This window comes from Carassius gibelio, chromosome A20, assembly GCF_023724105.1.
Source record: "Carassius gibelio isolate Cgi1373 ecotype wild population from Czech Republic chromosome A20, carGib1.2-hapl.c, whole genome shotgun sequence".
Taxonomy (NCBI): Eukaryota; Metazoa; Chordata; class Actinopteri; order Cypriniformes; family Cyprinidae; genus Carassius; species Carassius gibelio.
This window is the reverse complement of record NC_068390.1, coordinates 14,109,751-14,129,202: the sequence shown is the minus strand read 5'-3', so window position 1 is coordinate 14,129,202 and position 19,452 is coordinate 14,109,751. Positions and strand designations below refer to the sequence as shown.

Genomic DNA, 19,452 nt, shown 5'->3' with positions numbered 1-19,452 from the left:
AAGGTAAGGTTGTCTAGCCGGGAAGCTCTCGCCTACGTTAGATGGGAGCCTTAACTCCATGCGTTGGGCGGGTAAACTTCTCCGTACGAAAGACAGAAATGGAAAAGCAGGTAGCCGGGGGCTTTCACCTACGTCCGAAGGGAGTGTGAGCTCCAGGCAACGAACGGGTAAGCCTTGTTGGCCGCAGAATGGAAAAGGTGAGGTTGTCTGGCCGGGAGGCTCTCGTCAGCATCCGATGGGAGCTCAAGCTCTTGGCATCGAAGAGAGAAGCCTTGCCGGCCATAGGATTGAAAAAAGGTAAGGTTATCTGGTCGGGAGGCTATGGCCAGCATCCGGTGTCTTTTTATTTATTATTTATTTATTTATTTATTTTCTATATTTATTTGTATTTTCATTTATTATATTTATTAAAATTTGCGACACCAGATGGGTAGTCTCTCCAGCCATCGGAGGGAAAATTGAGATTGTTTTATCTGCGAAGAGCCCGTTAGTGTTCGGCGAAAGCGTAACTTGCGGTATTGAATGGGTACATCTTGCCATCGAAGGGAAAATTTATTTGGGCTGCAATGTACTCATTGGTGTTCGATAGGTAAATGTCGCTTTTTTTTTTTTTTTTGCTTTTTTAATCGGGTAAGCTTCGCTGGTGGTTGGATGGAAAGTCCAAGATTGATTAAGTGGGAAAGCATCTGGCAGGATTTGAATATTTGCGTTGTCAAACGAGTAAGCTTTGCTGATAGTTGAATGGAGAAGGCAAAGGTTGGTTCAACCGGGAGCCCTCTTGCAGCGCCTGGCAGGGAGTTTGATACTAAGGATGATTTATAATAGTTGAATGGAGAAGGCAAAGGTTGGTTCAACCGGGAGCCCTCTTGCAGCGCCTGGCAGGGAGTTCGATACTAAGGATGATTTATTTGTCTACGAGGGTAGACGCTGTGAGGCTTACTTGGATAATTGTTTAGCACATCCAATGAGCTGCTTCCGATAATGAGTCCGAAAAAATCTTGGTGCAGTCATAGTATCCGAAATTAAGCGTGCAAAAATAAATTAGGATTTCCTGTGCCAGTGTACCCCAAATGGGTGCCATGTATCGGCGATGTGGTCATTGTCAGCACGTGAGATCGATGGTACATATCGACGATGTAATCGTGCATGGGTGGAGTAAGAGAAAGATTCTTTATACTGTCTGAGCTTACTATTTACCATTTTGACCATGCAGGTGCACGAAAAGAGCCTATGGAATCGCCCATAATCAAAAAAAATATATATATACTTTCGGAAGTACTGATACACTGGTATTAAGTATAAATACTATATTTAAATACTGCTGGTTCATGTAGTCGGCACTACGATCATCTCGCTTGTCCAATGATTTTTTTTTTTTTTTTTTTTTACCTACGGGCTCACATCGTCCTTTGAGGGCACGGGCGAGCGGGAAATGCAGTGCTGAGATGGGATAACAGAGCGGTTTGATTAATTAAGGTAGGCCGAATTAAGGTAGGCCGCCTAATGATTATTATAAAAAACGTTGGTTGGAGAATGGGCCTAATATCGTCTTGGCTATTGTCGATACATGATGCTATCACCGCAACCTCAGATGCATGGCATGCCTTTAGGCGGAGGTGATGTGTGGTATTTTATTTTTTTTTTTTTTTTTTTTTTTTTTTTTTTTATATATATATTTAAGTGTAGGAAAGGCTCCTGCGGGAGCAGACGCTGCAACAGCAGTGGGGAGAACGGGAAAGGCTCCTGCGGGAGCAGACACTGCTACGGCAGTGTGGAGGTACAGGAAAGGCTCCTGCGGGAGCAGACACTGCGCGGCAGTGAGGAGGTGTAGGAAGGCTCCTGCGGGAGCAGACGCTGCACAGCAGGGAGAAGGTGTAGGAAGGCTCCTGCGGGAGCAGACAAGGAGGTATAGGAAGGGCTCCTGCGGGAGCAGACACTGCTGCGGCAGTGGGGAGAACGGGAAAGGCTCCTGCGGGAGCAGACACTGCTGCGGCAGTGGGGAGATACGGGAAAGGCTCCTGCGGGAGCAGACACTGCTGCGGCAGTGGGGAGATACGGAAAAGGCTCCTGCGGGAGCAGACACTGCAGCGGCAGTGGGGAGATACGGGAAAGGCTCCTACGGGAGCAGACACTGCAGCGGCGGTGGGGAGATACAGGAAAGGCTCCTGCGGGAGCAGATACTCCAGCGGCGGTGGGGAGGTACAAGAAAGGCTCCTGCAGGAGCAGACACTGCAGCGGCGGTGGGGAGGTACAGGAAAGGCCCCTGCGGGAGCAGACACTGCTGCGGCAGTGAGGAGGTACATGAAAGGCTACTTGCTTCGGCTGCTGTAGATGTTGGCAGCTTAGCAATTTGTTGCCTGATTTGACGATTCCTCAGGCCTTGTCCACCTTATTATGTTCCTGTTGGAAAAGCATCTTTCCTCTCATTTGGCCTCCGGGCTCTTTAGACGGACTCCCGAGTGGATACGTTTGGAACGCTGTTTTCACGTTGTATTATGGACTGTGGAAACAGAGGCTTTTGGAAACGATTGAGCATGTTTAGTCTTGTAAGGCGTTGTACCGAAAGACATGATTATAGCAGTAACGTTAACCCCTTACAAGATACCCCCCATTTTTGGCATGGAGGCAGAAATTATATACCCAAAATAAAGATGTTTCTGTTCATGATTCTTTCTGACTAGATCCATGATCAACATTTGTCCACGAGCTAACACTTTGACGTTTACCGTTCAGGAATAGGAATAGTTTTCCTGACATGATGGAAAATTAATCACTGGAATTATGTTTTATCGAAATATTGGTCAGATATAAAAGCCAAAGTCTTTGGACTTCAATTGATGCGCGGCTTATCCAGATCAAGTAAGAGAGTGATGTTTAACGTGCTGTGAAAACGAAACATAGACTGGGGCCGTTGGCGATGCTTGCAGCAAATGGGTTAACGGCAGTTATGTGCTATTTGCTTCCAAGTGGTTTCTAAAGAGACTTACTTTCCGGTTTTCCGTATTACGGTCCTTAAAAGGCGATGGTAATTTTACTCATGCTTGCTATCCTGCATCAAAACACGAGGGCAGATGCGTTTTAGATTAATTTTGAGTGATCACGCCAGTGAATGGTAAAATAGGTCCCTAAATGATTTGGTCCTACCAGAAGACTTGCATGCAAATGAAAATTTTTAAATTAAATTAAGCATTTAGCAGGCGCTTTTATCCAGAGACTTTTTTTTTTTTTTTTTTTTTTTTACTTATGTCTGTATCATTTCGGCGAGGTTTAAACGTGCGCGGTAAGGCGAATGTAACAATAATAATAATAATGCATTTTATTTGTAGGAACAAACGCCAAAAGCAATACAATAATTCATTAAAGACAGACGGTCTTGAATAAATGTGACTTAATCAACAAAAATCGCCCAACATAGGTGCATGCAGAAGAAGTACGTACCATAGCGTAGGGGCTTTATATGAAAAGGCTCTTTCCCCCATGGTCTTTAGCTCACATTATGGCTGGTGAAGTGAAGAGTTAGTAGAGCGAAGGGAGCGTGATTGAATATCAGGACTGATGAGTTCACAAAAATACTCAGGTGCAGTCCCATGAAGTGCCTAGTATGTTAAGATAAGAATTTTAAAATCAATTCTCATGTTTACGGGAAGCCCGTGTGATTGTGAAAGAACCGGTGTAATGTGTTCGCGAGGAGAAGTACAAGCGTGCGGCAGAATTTGTATACTGAAGCTTGCTCGACGATTTAGCTGGAAGGCCTGAGAACGAGGCATTACAATAATCTAACCTAATGCCTTTGGCTTCGTGGTTAAAAAGTGGCATCATCATCCGACGGAACGGTGTATCTGTAGTCCAAATCTATGCGGAATCCACACCCCGGATCAGCGGGTGGCGGTAATGCACCTTTACGTTGGTTTGCCAAAACCTCCGTAAAACACTACTAGAAGAAGACGGAACAAAACTTTAGCCGCAAAACTGCTTTTAGATGCAACACTTTGAATGCAAACTGCCGTAAAAATCCAATGAAGAAAAAGAAGAACCTGTTTTTTAGCGTCTTCGCCTGGAAATGTATTAGTCTGCGCGCCGCTAGAGGAAGCGGCCTCAAACTGCCACTCGGCCGGAACGCCGTGGTGAAAGGCTGAACCGTGGTTGGATTCTTTCTGCTGCAATCCAGCGCTCGACGAGAGCTCGGTCTCGGGCGGCGCGATCGTGTATCGAGCAGGCAAGCTCGGAGTTGCACGGTCTATTGGCCACGATGTGTGGCTTGGCGAGGATAGCAGCTGTCGCGATGACGCTTAATGCTGCTCAACGGCCGTGTTTGGCTGGGTAGAAATGATCTCGGGTCCGGCAAAAGCAGCAGGTCTTATAAATCCCCTGTGTAGCACTCTTCGTTGGTACGAAAATTGGGTCTGTGATAAGGGTGATAAGGTGACTGACGAGGCGAACCAGCATGCTGATAAACCGTCAATGGATAGAGGTAAGTCAGCGATATTTATACTGTGGGATTGATTACTTGATTGTGGTCCACCTGTGATGATTAGGCTAAGTATCTGACGCGCTCCTCCCGAATCTTCATAGATAATTACATTTAGCAGACATCACGGTAGCTGAGTTATTAGGTTATTTTGGCTGCTTTAAAGAGCTGCCACTGCTGAACATGACGTGGATCTGAAACTCTTTAACTTTTCTGACCCACTTCAATTTTTAAAGCCTCTACTAATAAGCTGATCATATACAAATCATATACAACAAATACTTGCATGCACTGTTTTAAGACAGGTTAAATCGCCTTTTTGGTAACTTCATGACTTTACTGAGCATGCAATGCTATAGTTATGTCATCAGTTGTTTCTTTTCCATTTTAATATTAAATGAGATGTGTTACAGCATGCCCTGCCTCATTTGTGCATCAACTGAAGAGCACATGCTACAAACACTGCCTGACAGTACGGGAAAATTATTTTCTACTGTCATACAGCCTGACAACATATCTGACTGCAGTTCACTGTTGTTCTACTGAAGCTCCTTGTCACCTGTAGCTTTTATTTCAGTGCACGGCCTGGCATTGAGGTGAAGTTAGAGAGCACGTCTGAAAAGTCTCCCGTTTGATGTGGTCGTAAAGACGTTCTTGCCTGCATTAACTCGCTAATTTTGACAGCACTACTTTTCAGGTTTCTTTTGTTTTAATGAAAAAGAGAACAATTGCAGATTATGAAAATGCACCCTGGTTGTGTTGTATTGAATTAATAAAAATCCTAACCAAATTAGACGCAGCATAATGCACTCTTGTCTATATTAAATCACATAGATGTTGTGGGGTGTTACTGTATTTTATTAGCTGAGCACACTATTGAGCTTTGAGGACTCCTGCACTTATGAATTATTTGAATGGATATCTACTAAGCAGTAAAAGTAATAAGTATCTGAGACATGTAGGCGTGTGGAGGAGGGGAGGGTCTTTTCTTTTCTTTGGTTATATGTTACATGAGAGTTTGGGGCTTTTTTTGGGCCAGCACATGATGTTCCTGATTAAATTACTCGGTGTGATAGTTGCCATATCTGTGGAACTTCATGTTCTGCGGCCTGCATTGGCCACTGTTTTATTATTTGTTTCCCTCACTATTACGAAAACTAATTTCTCAGCTTCACTGACTCACATGGAACAATCAGTAGCATATGGTTGGTTGCGTTCATATTATTTTCCCCTTTATGTCTACCAAAGCTCATTACTCAGGTGGATTGATAAAGGAGAAATGGCAAGTAACCCTTTTTGTGTCTGTAATAGATGTACAGTGCATCAAACCCACAAGCCACTCCATCCGAGCAAGTGGTTGAAGCTGAGAGATATGAGGAGGTGTGGATGAAGACATACGTTAGAGCAGTGTTTCTTGAACTTTGTAGTCTCTAACTGCAGTACTTCAGCTGACCACATCCATATATTTGTGTACTACTAAATTACAATGAGTTAAAAACATAAACTAAGCACATATATAGCTGAGCTATATACATAGAGAGAGATACACATAGATCGAGATATTAAACTTAAATCATGATGACTGATCCTCTGAATATCATCGAATAGACCTTATATATATATATAAACTTTTTTTTGTAAAGCAAATAATGTGGTTTTGATATTAAATTGTTAAAATGTAAGACATAAATACTTTTTCTAAATAGTTTATTGTTCGTTATAAAATATGTTTATAGTCTTAAGTGTAAGGTAATAACCCACTAACTTCTTTTTTTCTATTATTGTCAGAGGTTGCAGAAGGTCCTGGAAGACACAAGGCCTCAGGTGTGGGAGATCCAAGACAGACTCAGGATCTTACAGGAAAAGGGCTGTTTCCGTGAACGGCCAGACCAGCCTGTACCAACATCACAGCTGTTGATACGCTGGATGGAGCTTCAGAATCGACTACAGCAGAAGATACGGTCCACACAGAAGATCAGAAAGAATTATGAGAGGTATGAGAAAACCAGTGATCAAATAATAAATAAAAACTGTTTGTAAAAATAGGATAATTTTCCCCTCACAAATGGATAATCATATTTGGAGGTCCAGGGTAATAAAATGTTTAAAATCCCTTTGTTTAGAAGCCACATTGTTATATCATGTTACAAAAAAGGTGTGTATTTCTGTGCGCTCATATTTGTAGGCTCCAGTGCAACTCAACAGAACTAGAAGTGTGGATTTGTCATGCTCAAGAACAGGTTCAGAAGTGGAAGACTTTGTCTGATTCTGATCCACTGAATTCCAGAACAATCTTGTCTCAGCTCACGGTGACTAGAATTTCATTTGTGTTTATATTATATTTTTTTTATGTGAACATTACTTATTATTAATTTTTTTTATGACATGTGAACATGCATCATGCCCTAGATGCAAAAGTAAGTATGTGGCTTTGTTTGAATGTTGCAGGAGTTCTTCGAAGAGCTAGAGGTCCGTTCGGCACAGAAAGCTTCTGCAGAATGTGCAGGCACACAGCTACTGCAGCAGACTGACAGTGAAGCTCCAGGTCTGCGCAGACGACTGGCTCAACTTGAACAGGAATGGATGAACTTGACTAGTGAGCTGCCTGCCCTCAGCCAGAAACAGCAACAAGTATGACTTATGTGTCTCTCTTAAGTTTTTTTCTCTCCCTCATCGATCAATTAGAAGCGAAACTCTAGCAAACAGATATTAAGTTATCATCCTCTTGCCCTCCTTCTAGCTTTTGACAAACCAGTCTCACAGTCATATCTTGGCCAAATTGACCTCCTGGATCGAGCATGTAGAGAGACGACTGGAGGATGAAAGCTCGGGGGTCCACTGTGCCCTCGGTTCCTCTCAGCTGTCTAGACATCTAAAGGCTTTGAAGGTAATGCACCGACCCTGTGGAATCATCATCAAAGTTGAAATCAGTTGTGCTGCTTAATATTTTTGCGTAAACTGTGATTTGTTTTTATGGATGCTTTGATTAACAAAGTTCAAAAGAACAGCATTTATTTAAAATGATTTTTTTGTAACATTAAATGTATTTATTGTCACTTTTGACCAATTGAATGTGTCTATGTTAAATAAAAGTATTAATTTCTTTTTTTTTTAATCTCACATACTAGGATCTCAAGGCTGAAATAACCAGTCACCAGCCATATGTTGACGTCCTGAACCATCAGTCTGTGGAGGGGACAGGATCAGTGAATGAACCCACCGATCGCAATGAGCACATCGTGTTTGCTGAGCAGCTGGGAGCTCTCAATCTGAGTTGGCTTATTCTACAGGTCAAAATTGACCGCAAGGCGAGTGCAGAAGTACAGCAAAGTGGTAGTAACCTACATAACCTGCCAAAGCCATCATATTTGAAATGTGACAAGTTCTTCTGTCTCTAGATTCATGATGTTGAGGACCAATGGCAGACCTGCACGGACAGAGAAAAGCGTTTGCACTGTATGCACAGCTGGATCTCTCAACGTATGGAATGGGTGAAAAACAACTGGCGACCAGAGAGCTGTTCACAGATCGAGCAAACGTTACAGGAGTGTGAGGTGAGTCTCTTATCTCCCAGCTAGCTTGAATTTACGTTGCAGTTGTTATTGCTGGTGGGAAGGTGAGTTAAAGGAGTGCTTTTAAAAAGGGAAGTGAGATATTTGAGAAAACTTTGACATTGCTTCATTGCAGGAGACAGAGGAAAGGCTGCAGGTGAAGTCCTCTGAGCTGAAGGCTTTGGGAGCTCTTTACCTGTTCAGGCAGAAGGACGGTGAACATCCTGGAGATCAAGCATTCTCCAAACAAGTGAATTCAGCCATCCAGGACTGCCAAGCTTTGAGTCGACAGGTAAGTTCTTAAACCCTGCGAATGAATGCGTCAGTAAATTTGTGAACACTGGCCACATATACTACTTTACAAAAGGTTGGGTTGAGTTTTTTTTTAAAGAAAATAATACTTTTAATTCACTAAGGATGATTAATTTGTCACAATTTCCAGAAAAAATATTAAACAGTAGATTTGTTTTAAATATTGATAATGTATCTTGAGCATCAAATCAGTATATTAGAATGATTTCTAAAGCATCATGTGACATTGAAAACTGGACGTCTATCATAGAAATAAATTACATATTAAAATATGTTACAATAGAAAACAGTTTTAATTTGTAACAATATTTCAGAACATTACTTTTTTACTGTATTTTTGATCAATGAAATGCAGCCTTCATGAGCACACAAAACTTCTCTCAAAATCTTTATAAAACTTACACACCCTAAACTTTTTAACGGTAATCTGCATACAGCAGCTTTAAAACACTGTGCTTTTTTATTTTATATTACAATATTTAACACAAATCATAAGAGATGTAACATCAATTGATTGGAGTATTTGGTTAGGGGTATGCTGGAATATAACATTGGAAAGAATTCAATTGATTTGTGTGTAACGGTTGTTTTACAACATCTTTAAATGTGTCAGATGTGTTCAGTCAGAGTTCATTCATCATTCCTGACCTAATGAACAAATGTTATTCCTAGCTCTGTGTGTGTTTTTTCTTAGATAAATGCTCTCAAGTCAGGTTTACAGGAAATAAAAGATGAATGGACTCGCTTTGAATCTAAAATGAGAGCAGCAGAACTGCAAACAACTGGGGTGCTCTACAAGCTGGAGCTCTGCAGAGTTCCTGTGTTCTCGTCTGAGCAGAGCCGAACTCATGTGGAACATCTGCAAGTGAGGAAACGGCTCTAAATGAAACCATTCCATTGCAAAAGATTGTAAAAGTTTGAATTTTATTTTTTTTTTATTGTAAGGTTGTTAACATTATAACCAGTTTTATTCTGCCAGTATGAGAATTCACACATAAATGTTCAACATTGCAACCATCATAGTGCGATTTATTGGGAATATTATTATCCATGCTTCCTAACAGGAGCTTGAAGGGGAGCTGAACCGATCAGAGACTGGGACACAGTTAACTGAAATGTTTTCTGATTTGAAAGACAAACTCAACCCTTATGCGTCTGAGCTTTTGTCTGTTCATCTAGAGAAAGAGAGATCCCGGTAAGTAACGTTACATATCCTCCACTTACTTTAATTCACCTTTTAAACTTTGAAACCAAACTGACAATATCTCTGACATTTAGTCTTTGTCATTGTTGAGGAAGCTACTTTAAAATGGCAGCGTCTTTATAAATTAGCAATTGAATTGAGTTTATCTGATAATTTATTTACATGAATCATACAATCATACAAATAAACTAATTCACTAAAATGAACCAGACATTGCAATGCAAAGAAAGAACAGAACATGTTTGTTTCGTTTGTCTGGACCTATGTGGGTATTAATTCTTGTTCATTTTCAGACATCAAGCAGTGACTGAAGATGTGCATGCAGATTTACTAAAGGCCCAGAATGCATTGCGGCTTTGGCTGGAGTATGAGCGTCTCACAGGAGAGTGCTGCGTTCAGCTAAATCAGCACTGGGAGAGGCTTAGAGAGCTTATGAGTTCTTCAGACAGAGAAGAAAACACTGCAGAGCTGCTCAACAGCAGGATGCAGGGCATCAGTGTGAGTAATGAATAGTATCTAGGCCCCTTTAACATCTGGCATTAGGATGTGTTTCCTATCCAGTACCTGGATATTCTTCATCTCCAGTGTTATCAGACAGAGGTTTGATCACACTTACATGTACCCAAGAAAAAATGGACAATGCCAACCGCATATTATTTGAATATTATTTAATTAAATATATGAAATATTATTAATTAAATGAGACCCTAATATGATAATTGCCCAAAATTACCTGAAAATGACTGAAAGGTACAAAACACGTTAACTACAATATTAAAAAGGTTAGTTTCCAAAATGGAAAACCGCAATAACTATATAAAATACTAAACCAATACATACCACAGTAATATGGATGAACAGAAATGTTAAACTGCTTGTTTCATGGGGTACAGGTTTGGATTAAATTTTTGTCATTTTAAAGAAAATAACATTTTGCAAAGTAACGAAACCTAAATAGTAGCCAGTTTTCAGCATGTGCCTGTTAAGTGCTAAAGTGTTCTAGTCCTACAGATGGGTCTGCAGCACTTCAGTCCAGTTGTGGTTTTGAAAAGAAGGAACATTGAGATCTGAGCTGGAGCTTTTCTGAGGGGGCTAAAAATACCAAATGAGACCTGTGCTGCTCTTAACAAAATATCTTCAACACAAAAGAACATGGAATAACAAATATGGTCTTATTCAATTCATTTCAATTTATGAGTGATTTTTTTTTTCCAGTTCACATAGCTTCTAAGTTAAACATTAATAAGGTGATTTATACACTTATGATTCCTGTTTAAACATAAACACAAACAACTAATATATTTAATAGATGTTAATGTATGTTGTTGATAAAACAATTAAATTTATTGTCTGAATAAAAAAACTAATTTGTGTCTATACAATTCAAATAAATAAAATGAATGATTAAAAATAGATAATTTAATGTGTGTGTGTTATATATATTAAAAATGTACTTCATTCCTGTGAGGGCAAAGCTTTCCAGGATCATTCATTCGGTGTCATTCTAATATGCTGATTTGATGCTCAAGAAACATTTCTTAATATTAACAATATTTTATTGTACTGCTGAATAAAAAAAAAGTTATCACATGATAAATTACATAGTTTCCTGTGCGCTCTTCTAACCTAATGTCTAAAAAAACTGTGTTTCACAGGGTCTAGAGAAAGACATGCCGGTCTTGAAAAGCAGTGTGGGAAAAGTCCTGGAGGCCTCGAAGCTTCTCATTGGGCAGATGAATCCCCAGTCATCCTCTCTGATCAAATCAGAAACCATGTTGCTATCATGTGACCATGCGCATCTTTGCAAGGCACTTTCTGACATTAGTGCACAAGTTCAGGTGAAGGAGACAAGTTTTATATATTTAAAGTCTGAATACAATCTTATGTAAAAATAATCAGATTTATCTGCAAACAATATTGGCAAGTGTTTTGCTGTTCTCTGTCCATAGGAGGAGCTGGAGGAACACTGCCGTTTCAGCAATGAGTTGAAATCAGTTGAGCAACAACTCAAAAACTTTGAGAGCATAATGACCTCCTCTGCTACAAGCATGGATAGACTAAAGGTGAATCCGTCAATCTTGTTTTCATAAATGTTCATTTATTATCCTCTTTGTGTTTCAGAGCAAACTAAATATTTGTTTTTATTTAAATGTTTTTTTTCCTAAGATGGTTCTGTTAGATCTGAGTGCTCTGAACCCTAACCTTGCTGCTCTGAACCAAACGAGTTTCAGACTCTCCTTAAGCTCTACAGAGGAAGAGAGGTTACAGTCCCTCAACACACAGTGCGTTCAGGTCTTCTCTCAGGCTACACACCGACACAGGCAAGTGAAACTTCACTTAAAGTTAAAGAGTTAAAGATGTTCAGTTCTCAAACATTTTGATTTAGCCCTGAAATACACTTGATCCCTAAAATAAGCTTTAACTGAACTGTGTCTGGTGAATGCCAATGTACATATCTGTCTGCAGGAAGATGTATGGAGAGCTGCTGCATGCTCTGAACTTCCAACAGAAGTGCCAGTGCTGGATGGAGTTCCAGGACAAAATCAAGGCTGGGTTATCCAATCAGACGTCTGGAAACTCTGCTGCTGTAAAAGAGCAGCTAGCTGCACATCAGGTAGAGCATAGAATTGTAAAGTTAAATCAATTAGAAAAGTATTTTGTAATATTCAGTTTCGTTCAGCATTTATTGGTGAATAGAAATAACATTATTTGAAATATAAACCTTTTGTAACATTATAAGTGTAAAATAAAATACTCTTATTTTTAAAATACTCTTAACAATGGGAACTCTTGGCAATAGTGTGTTATTTATTTTTGAGATGGTTGTACAGAGCTCATCTATTCATATATTGGTAATAAACTTTCCAGAAGCTGAAAGTGGAGGTCCTCATCAGTCAGCAGCTGGCTGCCTCAATCAGTGAGGATTTGTGCTTCCTGGAGAGCAGTCAGAATGAGGACAGGTGAGCTTTTATAACACTACACTCAATAAGTTCTTCCCTAGTAATCTGTGAGCGCAGAATTTTCTCACTAACCTCTAGTGTGGGACTTTGACATGGATAAGAAATCAAAGCATGTGTTTTAATAATTTCTTTTGAATGGAATGTCTCCTGATGAGTAATTAAAGTCGAGATTCTCCAATGTATTATTTTCCCCCACGGGCTTCAGAAGAGGCTGTAACTCTTGGGAGTTATGTGGTGTGGAAGAGCTCCATTGAGCTCAGCGCTGGAACAAGCTGGAAATGAAACCGCATGTGCTATACCGCGCATGAATCATTGAAATCATTTTTCTTTTCAGCCGATAAGTGCTGCTTCAGGTGGAACTCCTGCATGGTTATGTTCAAGATGTTTCTTGGGTCTGTTTTTTTTTTCATTACAGGAACAAATGTAGATCATGGAGAGAGCCATATAAATGTGGCAAGGCTAATGGCCAGTGGAATTGCAGTTAGTTTTATGGTGTTAACATCACTATTTTTGTGTTGTTAATATTTGTGACATCTATGGTCTCTTTTAAAATAAATAAATAAATAAATGAAATCTGTTAATACCACGATTTAAAGGGATAGTTTACCCAAAATATAAATCCTGTCATCCTTTACTCACCTTCATGTTCATATTACAGACCCATATCATTTATTCAGTTTTTAAGCACAAATAAAAGTATTTATATTGAAATCTGAGAGATTATGGACATTGAGAGTCCATTCACACAGAACTTTCATGGTTCATAAATGCGATAAAGGGATCATAAAAAATAATCCATATGAACCGAACCGTGCAATCCAAGTCTTCTGAAGAGACATTAGTGCTTTATGTGCTGATCGATACATTTGGATTACTTTTAGAATGATTTTATGACCATTTTGAAGTGCAAAGGTTTTGGGTGAATAGACATTCAATGGAGGAAAAGAAATCTCTCAGGTTTCATTAAAAAAAATCTTCATTTGTTTCAAAGATTATCGAAAATCTCATGGGTTTGGAATGACTATAACTATTTATATAATATAAATAGAATGTATTGCTATTTTAATTTGGTGTAAACCGTGGATCCATAAAATACTTTCTGTTTTCAATTAGTGTAAACAGCTTCTAAAATATATTGCTTTTATTGCAAATAGCCGCTGCCTTCTATACAGGCGTAAAACTAACATGCAAGCTTTATATAGTGGTAATGGACTAACAAAACCCTAATTTTGAACGATTCACAATACCAATACCACACCGATGTTTTTATGGACTCTTGAACTTTCACATACTGTATTATTACGGTAGGATTCATTTCTCGTTGCCACGTAAACACAATTTACTATTTTAAAGAGCTTTTACTGCACCAGGATATTAAAGTACACTTTAAATTAACATAGCCATATAAATGACTTGGCTAATGGTTTAAAAAAAAAAGTTGTTACTACTGTAAAATTCCCCAAATTTTAATTTCATTAGACCATTACCGCTGGTATATAGTCCTTAGTTTAAACGCATCCTCTATAGTGGCCAAGAAAGGCAGCAGGAGCACTTCCGTTATATTGTGGCTTGTTTCTATTGTGTTGCTACGATTTTGTTGTCTTATGCAATACTGGGCCATCATAATTTTGTATGCTCAATGTACCTTTAACAAAACTGGAAAATGCTGACAAATTCAACTGTGAGCAGGAGTCATCTGATCCTGAGACTGACCCAGCTAAAGGAAGAATGGCAGGGGACGCAACAGAGGGTACAGCAGCATGGCAAATGTTTGGAAGGGCTGATGGGACAGTGGCAACTCTATAAGGCTGGCTCAGGGAAACTTTCAAAGTTAGTCAGACACATCGAAGAACTTCTGCCCCTCGCAGGACTTGTACCATCCAGCTTAACCCAAGTCCAATGCTCTATAAAAGACTTTGAGGTAAGATGACTGAGTAAAGAGAATATAATGATCCTTTCAACTCTCAAGATCCTAATGTTGTACTGCATAGTCTGATCCAACACCATCATTATCTATCTTTCATGTTTTCTATCTCACAGTGGACAGAGGAGCAACTAAAGCTTCATGAAGCACTCTACAGGCAGACTGTGGATGCAGGAGGACACATCCTTCTACTGACAGATGCGCAGACGCAGACACACGTGCAGACTGAACTGGAGGCTCTCAAAGAGATGTGGGAGAGAAGCTGTGACCTTGTGAGGAAAGGGAAGGCTCTCACAGACACCATAACTCATGTATGTGACCCAATTCTCACATTTCCCAGGCCGTTTCTTTATTAGTTAATATGTGAACGTTTCCATTGACAAATTATAAATAATATTGTGAATAAATCACTTTTTTTTCTCTATATATATATATATATATATATATATATATATATATATATATATATATATATATATATATATATATATATATATATATATAAAATCTGCAAATATTTTGTGTTTTATTGTATTTTTTTTTTTTTTTTTTTTTTGCTTGTTGCTTTATTGCTTTATTCATGATATTTTTCATCTTTGGTAATGACAAAAGTTTTAAATGATTTTGCTTTGATGTTGCATGATTGCCAAACAAGCCTGCTAATTAAAGAAATAGATAGTATTAGCATAGCAAGGATTTGGATCAATCTGATTAGTGCTTGACACCCTTGTCTTATTGCATCCTTGGTTATTGGTTGATATATGGTTATTGTGCGGGTCTTTCTTAGCCACCATTGACCTACATACCCTCTTGAGCGTTTCTCTAATAGAGTGCTTCATTTTGAGGATGAGAGATCAGCTGTAATCTCGCCATAATCCATAAATGAGGCAGCTGGGCCATATCACATAGAGCAAGGGCTTTCAAAACCATGGCTGCTAGCCCACTATGCAGTTCAGTGTCTACATGGATCATATGTCATTGTTCACACACAATCCCACAATGCCCTGAGGCCTAAAGTAGAGGTAGATGTGGGAACAAAGCTTGGAAAGTGTTTCTATTCCATTCTAAAGCAGTGGGGCTCTGTGTCACCCTAAACTAGAAGCTGATCCCCTGTACTGTTAGATATTATATAACACCAGTGTCACGGCCACTCATAACCGGCTCTGATTGGCTCTTCTGTCATCATCGTTCTGAAGGGGGTTTAGAGAGTTATGAGAGTGGAAGTGTGTTTATGTGTACTTTGGCTCACAATGGGTGGGGGATGGTGTATCCCCATGTGAAAGGGAAATCCCTCTTCAGTGATCTGAGATAACACAGTGACAGCACCCGAAATACAAGCACACCAGTGGCTCTCATAACCAGAACTTATAGACAGTTATTAAAGGAATGTTCAAGGATCGAGATCTGAATTATTTAATTGACATTATGCCACACAAACGTACTGTTGTTAGAGCTGAATACTGTATTGAACCTTTTAAGTCTAAAACTGTATGATCTGGTGTTGTTTTTCACAGTGCAGAAAAGGTTATAGACACAAACATCTTCCACCTTAAATGAAGAGATTCTTCTTTTTCTTTGCAGAACTGGAAGCTCTGTGAAAGCGGCCTGGCTAATAGTGCTCTCAAACTGGAGGAGATAAAAGCAAGACTGAAGTGTCCGCTGCCAGAGAAGCTAGAAGATCTCAAGTCACACATGCTGCTCATCAAGGTAAGATTTGTTTGTGATGATAGGCAACCAAACAACCAGTTAGAATCCCAGATTCAGGTCATTAGGCTGTATTGATGATGTAATTGATAATGTTTTATTTTATTTATTTAACCTGGAATTAAACCAACATTTTGATGATTTGGGAAAATATACAGAGGAAAAAGTATAAAAAGAAATTATGATAAAAAATACAAAAATTATTTAAGATTTAAATTATTATTAATGTTTTTTAGAAGATGGGAAAATATAGAGAAAAACTGAAAGGAAACGTTATCTTAAGATAAAGAGAATCACAATTTATTAACCAATGAAATGCAGACAAGTTTGTGATGGCATTGTCCAGATGTTCTTGCTTCCACTTAATAGATATAGGATCAACTCAAATCATGCTGAAGAACATGACGTTAATAAAGCAAAAGGGAAACAAATCAAATACTCAACCATTCTGAAATTCATGTACACTGCCGTTCAAAATCAGTAAGATTTTTTTAAAAATGTAAAAAAAAAAAAAAAAAACTCATAATAAAAGTCATATTTTGAAGTATTATTACAATTTAAAGTTTTATATTTTAATATTTTGGGACACTACTGTATGTTTTAATTGCAACTGTCTTGCTTTCACAAATTGTTATGTAAAAAATCTGATATTTATTTATTCAGTGAAAAAAGGAGCATTTTTACTAGTTTTCTAGTCCTTCTGGACCCTGCTCTATAGTGAAAAATCAGCTAACTTTAAATGTACACATTGGCGACTCCTGTAAGAATACAGTTGATTGTGACTTTTTTATATACGCCATAACATGAGTAATAGTCGTCAATTGTTAGAGACTGTTTATTCCTGCTTGGCTTTGATGGTTGTTGAATAAAGTGCTTTTATCTGCCAACTGAATTCTACGTTATTTTAATACACTCAATCTATTACCAAGGTAAGGTCTTTGCTAAAGAAAAAACACCTGTTGAATATAATCATATCACGTTAGAAATGTGTTAATAACCCAACTGCTGAGACTGATTTTATTTCTTGTTGATTAAGCCTTGATGAGGAAGAGTCCTTTAATGAAGGTGGGTCAAACTGACAAAGGAGATAATAGTGTCTTTAACATGTTTGGCCTTTACCCCATCATCCATTTCTATGTTGTTATGGGTGCTCTGCCCCCCCCCCCTTCTCACTCCCACCTCCCCTTCTCCGCCTCCTCCCCTCCCCCGTCCCATCCAGCGGGTTTTAATCCCGAGTGTTAATGAGAGGGACACAGAGAGAGGGAGGACTAGGGTTAGCGTGCGACAGAGGAGGGGAGTTTAACTTGGTGCTGGTTGCCGTGTTATGCAGGAGGACGAGGACTCACTGCAGATTTGGGCTGGAGAACTGAAAGAGCTGACCACCATGAAGACAGACGTGTCCCAGTACGTGCTGCCTAGTGACACCGCGCTGCTCCAGGGACAGGTGGAAGAACTTCACAGCCAATGGGAAGAACTGTGCTTGAAGGTGAGCGAGTGTTTGTGTTTGTGAGAGAGAGAGTGAGAGTAGGAGGGAAAGAGGCTCTTGTCCAGCCAGCATTGAAAGGCACACAATGATTCACCGCTGGAAGGTGGGGGGGAAACTTCACAGTGCCGCATGGCACAGAAAAAGAGAGGGAAAATGAGAATGTATGTGAATTAATCTAGATTTATAGCCATAATAATAATTTTCTCATCAGAAAGATGTGCTGACACGTATGTTTCTGAAAAATAGCACAAGAAAAAATTTCACTTGCCTTAAAAGGACAGTTCAGACCAAAATGAACCTTTTAATTTACTTACCTACTTGCTGGTCCAAACGGTATGATGTTTTTTTTCTTCTGTGGAACACATAAGGATACATTTTGAATCATAAAAGTCACTCTTTTTCATGCATTACAAAGAATGTGGAATGAATGCCCATTCAAGATTCAAAAAGTATGCAGAAATGCTCATAAAAGTGAAAAGTTGTTTATACATCTAATGCATCTAATGTTTTAGTTTCAGAAGACATATGTTGGGATGTTACCACTGCAACAGGATCATTAAGTCATTAACAGCTGAACTCAAAAACGTGTTCAGTCCAATTCATGAACAAATCATTCAGCGACCAAATTAGAATCTGACCGTTTTTTTAAACTGAATCAGTCAGTTCACTAAAAAGATTTGTAAAGCCTTAAATAATACTTTTTACTCACACCAAGCTGTCATTTGAATTCAGGAGACTTGAAATATAGAACAAGAGACACATGGACCACTTTTGGAGCCTGACAGCTCTAATCCTCATTCACTTTCATAATATGTGTAATATTATTGGCCAAGATAGTTCTCAAAAAATGAGTTTTTGTGTTCTGCCTGAATGAAAGTCTTTTGGGTTTGGTAAATTATGTATTTAATTTCTGGGCAAACAATACCCTTAACATTAAAGCTTTGCTATAATTACTTAGATATTGTTTTATTTAATAAAGAGCAAAATTGATTTTAACTTACCTGTCAATAGGCATTACTTAGCTAGCTCATTTTTTTAAGTTGCTTGCCAGGCATTGTAAAGGCTGACTGAGGACTTTTTTCTGAGATTATCTGTTAAGCGCAGGTGTCCAGCCTGCCATCATTAAGTGAAGTAGCTGAATGGCCTGCTGACATTTGAATGGAGTTGCTCTTGTAACTGTAAACGGCCTGAGCAATTAAAAACAGAAAGGCCACATTTAGGACAGATTGTTAGGTGGCCTACATCCAGCCCATAAACTTACCACCACATAATGCAGGGCGCCTTATTTAATCAACCGTTTTTCAGTTTGTGAAGTTGCTGTCATGTCTTTAATTGAAGCTCTGGCCAGACGCCAAGAGAGAGCCAATGAGGTCAGTTTAGGTTGTGCGTCAGTGTCTGTGGGCCAACAGGTTGCAGGTGGAAACATTCCCTGGAATGAATGACAGATGGCAAAGCTGGGCCTTGTTTTCTAGAGGGAGGTCTTTTATTTGTCTTTGCATATGTTTTTGGGCAAGTGGCTTGGGCTCAAGGAAATGCATAAATAATGCATTTAACAACAAGGCCATGAATAGAAGTGATTAACTAACCTCAGTGTCCTAGGACTTTCTTTTAACCTCATGATTAAAATCTTGTTTAGAAGGAGAACTACAATATCACATTCTCTTACAGCTCTAAGTGTGACATTAATAGATCAAGGAAAGACTATAGCCTTCACTGACAAATGTAGCATGGAAAAAGCTGTCCTCGTTTTTAAAAGGCTGCATGTAAGCCCCAGCAATCTAGAAATGACACAAGCAAAAAGGGACTTTAGTGTGTCTTGATGTTAGTACATCCTAGTAGACAT

General features: G+C 39.1%; 1 protein-coding gene across 4 annotated transcripts in view; it reads left to right on the top strand.

Annotated features, from left to right (window-relative positions):
* The window catches only part of LOC127938164 (nesprin-2), a 92,503-nt gene that overhangs the window by 56,944 nt on the left and 16,107 nt on the right, over positions 1 to 19,452 (top strand). For 2 of the 4 annotated variants that reach the window (XM_052534599.1, XM_052534597.1), the window contains 19 exons: positions 6,257 to 6,462; positions 6,654 to 6,777; positions 6,917 to 7,099; positions 7,209 to 7,355; positions 7,597 to 7,776; positions 7,867 to 8,022; positions 8,156 to 8,311; positions 9,026 to 9,196; positions 9,396 to 9,526; positions 9,829 to 10,033; positions 11,191 to 11,373; positions 11,485 to 11,598; positions 11,702 to 11,860; positions 12,006 to 12,149; positions 12,404 to 12,495; positions 14,185 to 14,416; positions 14,536 to 14,730; positions 16,001 to 16,126; positions 17,454 to 17,609. In XM_052534599.1, coding sequence (XP_052390559.1) covers positions 6,257 to 6,462; positions 6,654 to 6,777; positions 6,917 to 7,099; positions 7,209 to 7,355; positions 7,597 to 7,776; positions 7,867 to 8,022; positions 8,156 to 8,311; positions 9,026 to 9,196; positions 9,396 to 9,526; positions 9,829 to 10,033; positions 11,191 to 11,373; positions 11,485 to 11,598; positions 11,702 to 11,860; positions 12,006 to 12,149; positions 12,404 to 12,495; positions 14,185 to 14,416; positions 14,536 to 14,730; positions 16,001 to 16,126; positions 17,454 to 17,609 — 3,060 coding nt within the window. Of the gene's footprint in view, positions 1 to 6,256; positions 6,463 to 6,653; positions 6,778 to 6,916; positions 7,100 to 7,208; positions 7,356 to 7,596; positions 7,777 to 7,866; positions 8,023 to 8,155; positions 8,312 to 9,025; positions 9,197 to 9,395; positions 9,527 to 9,828; positions 10,034 to 11,190; positions 11,374 to 11,484; positions 11,599 to 11,701; positions 11,861 to 12,001; positions 12,150 to 12,403; positions 12,496 to 14,184; positions 14,417 to 14,535; positions 14,731 to 16,000; positions 16,127 to 17,453; positions 17,610 to 19,452 lie in introns of all 4 variants that reach the window. The other 2 variants (XM_052534598.1, XM_052534596.1) reach the window with 1 other exon arrangement.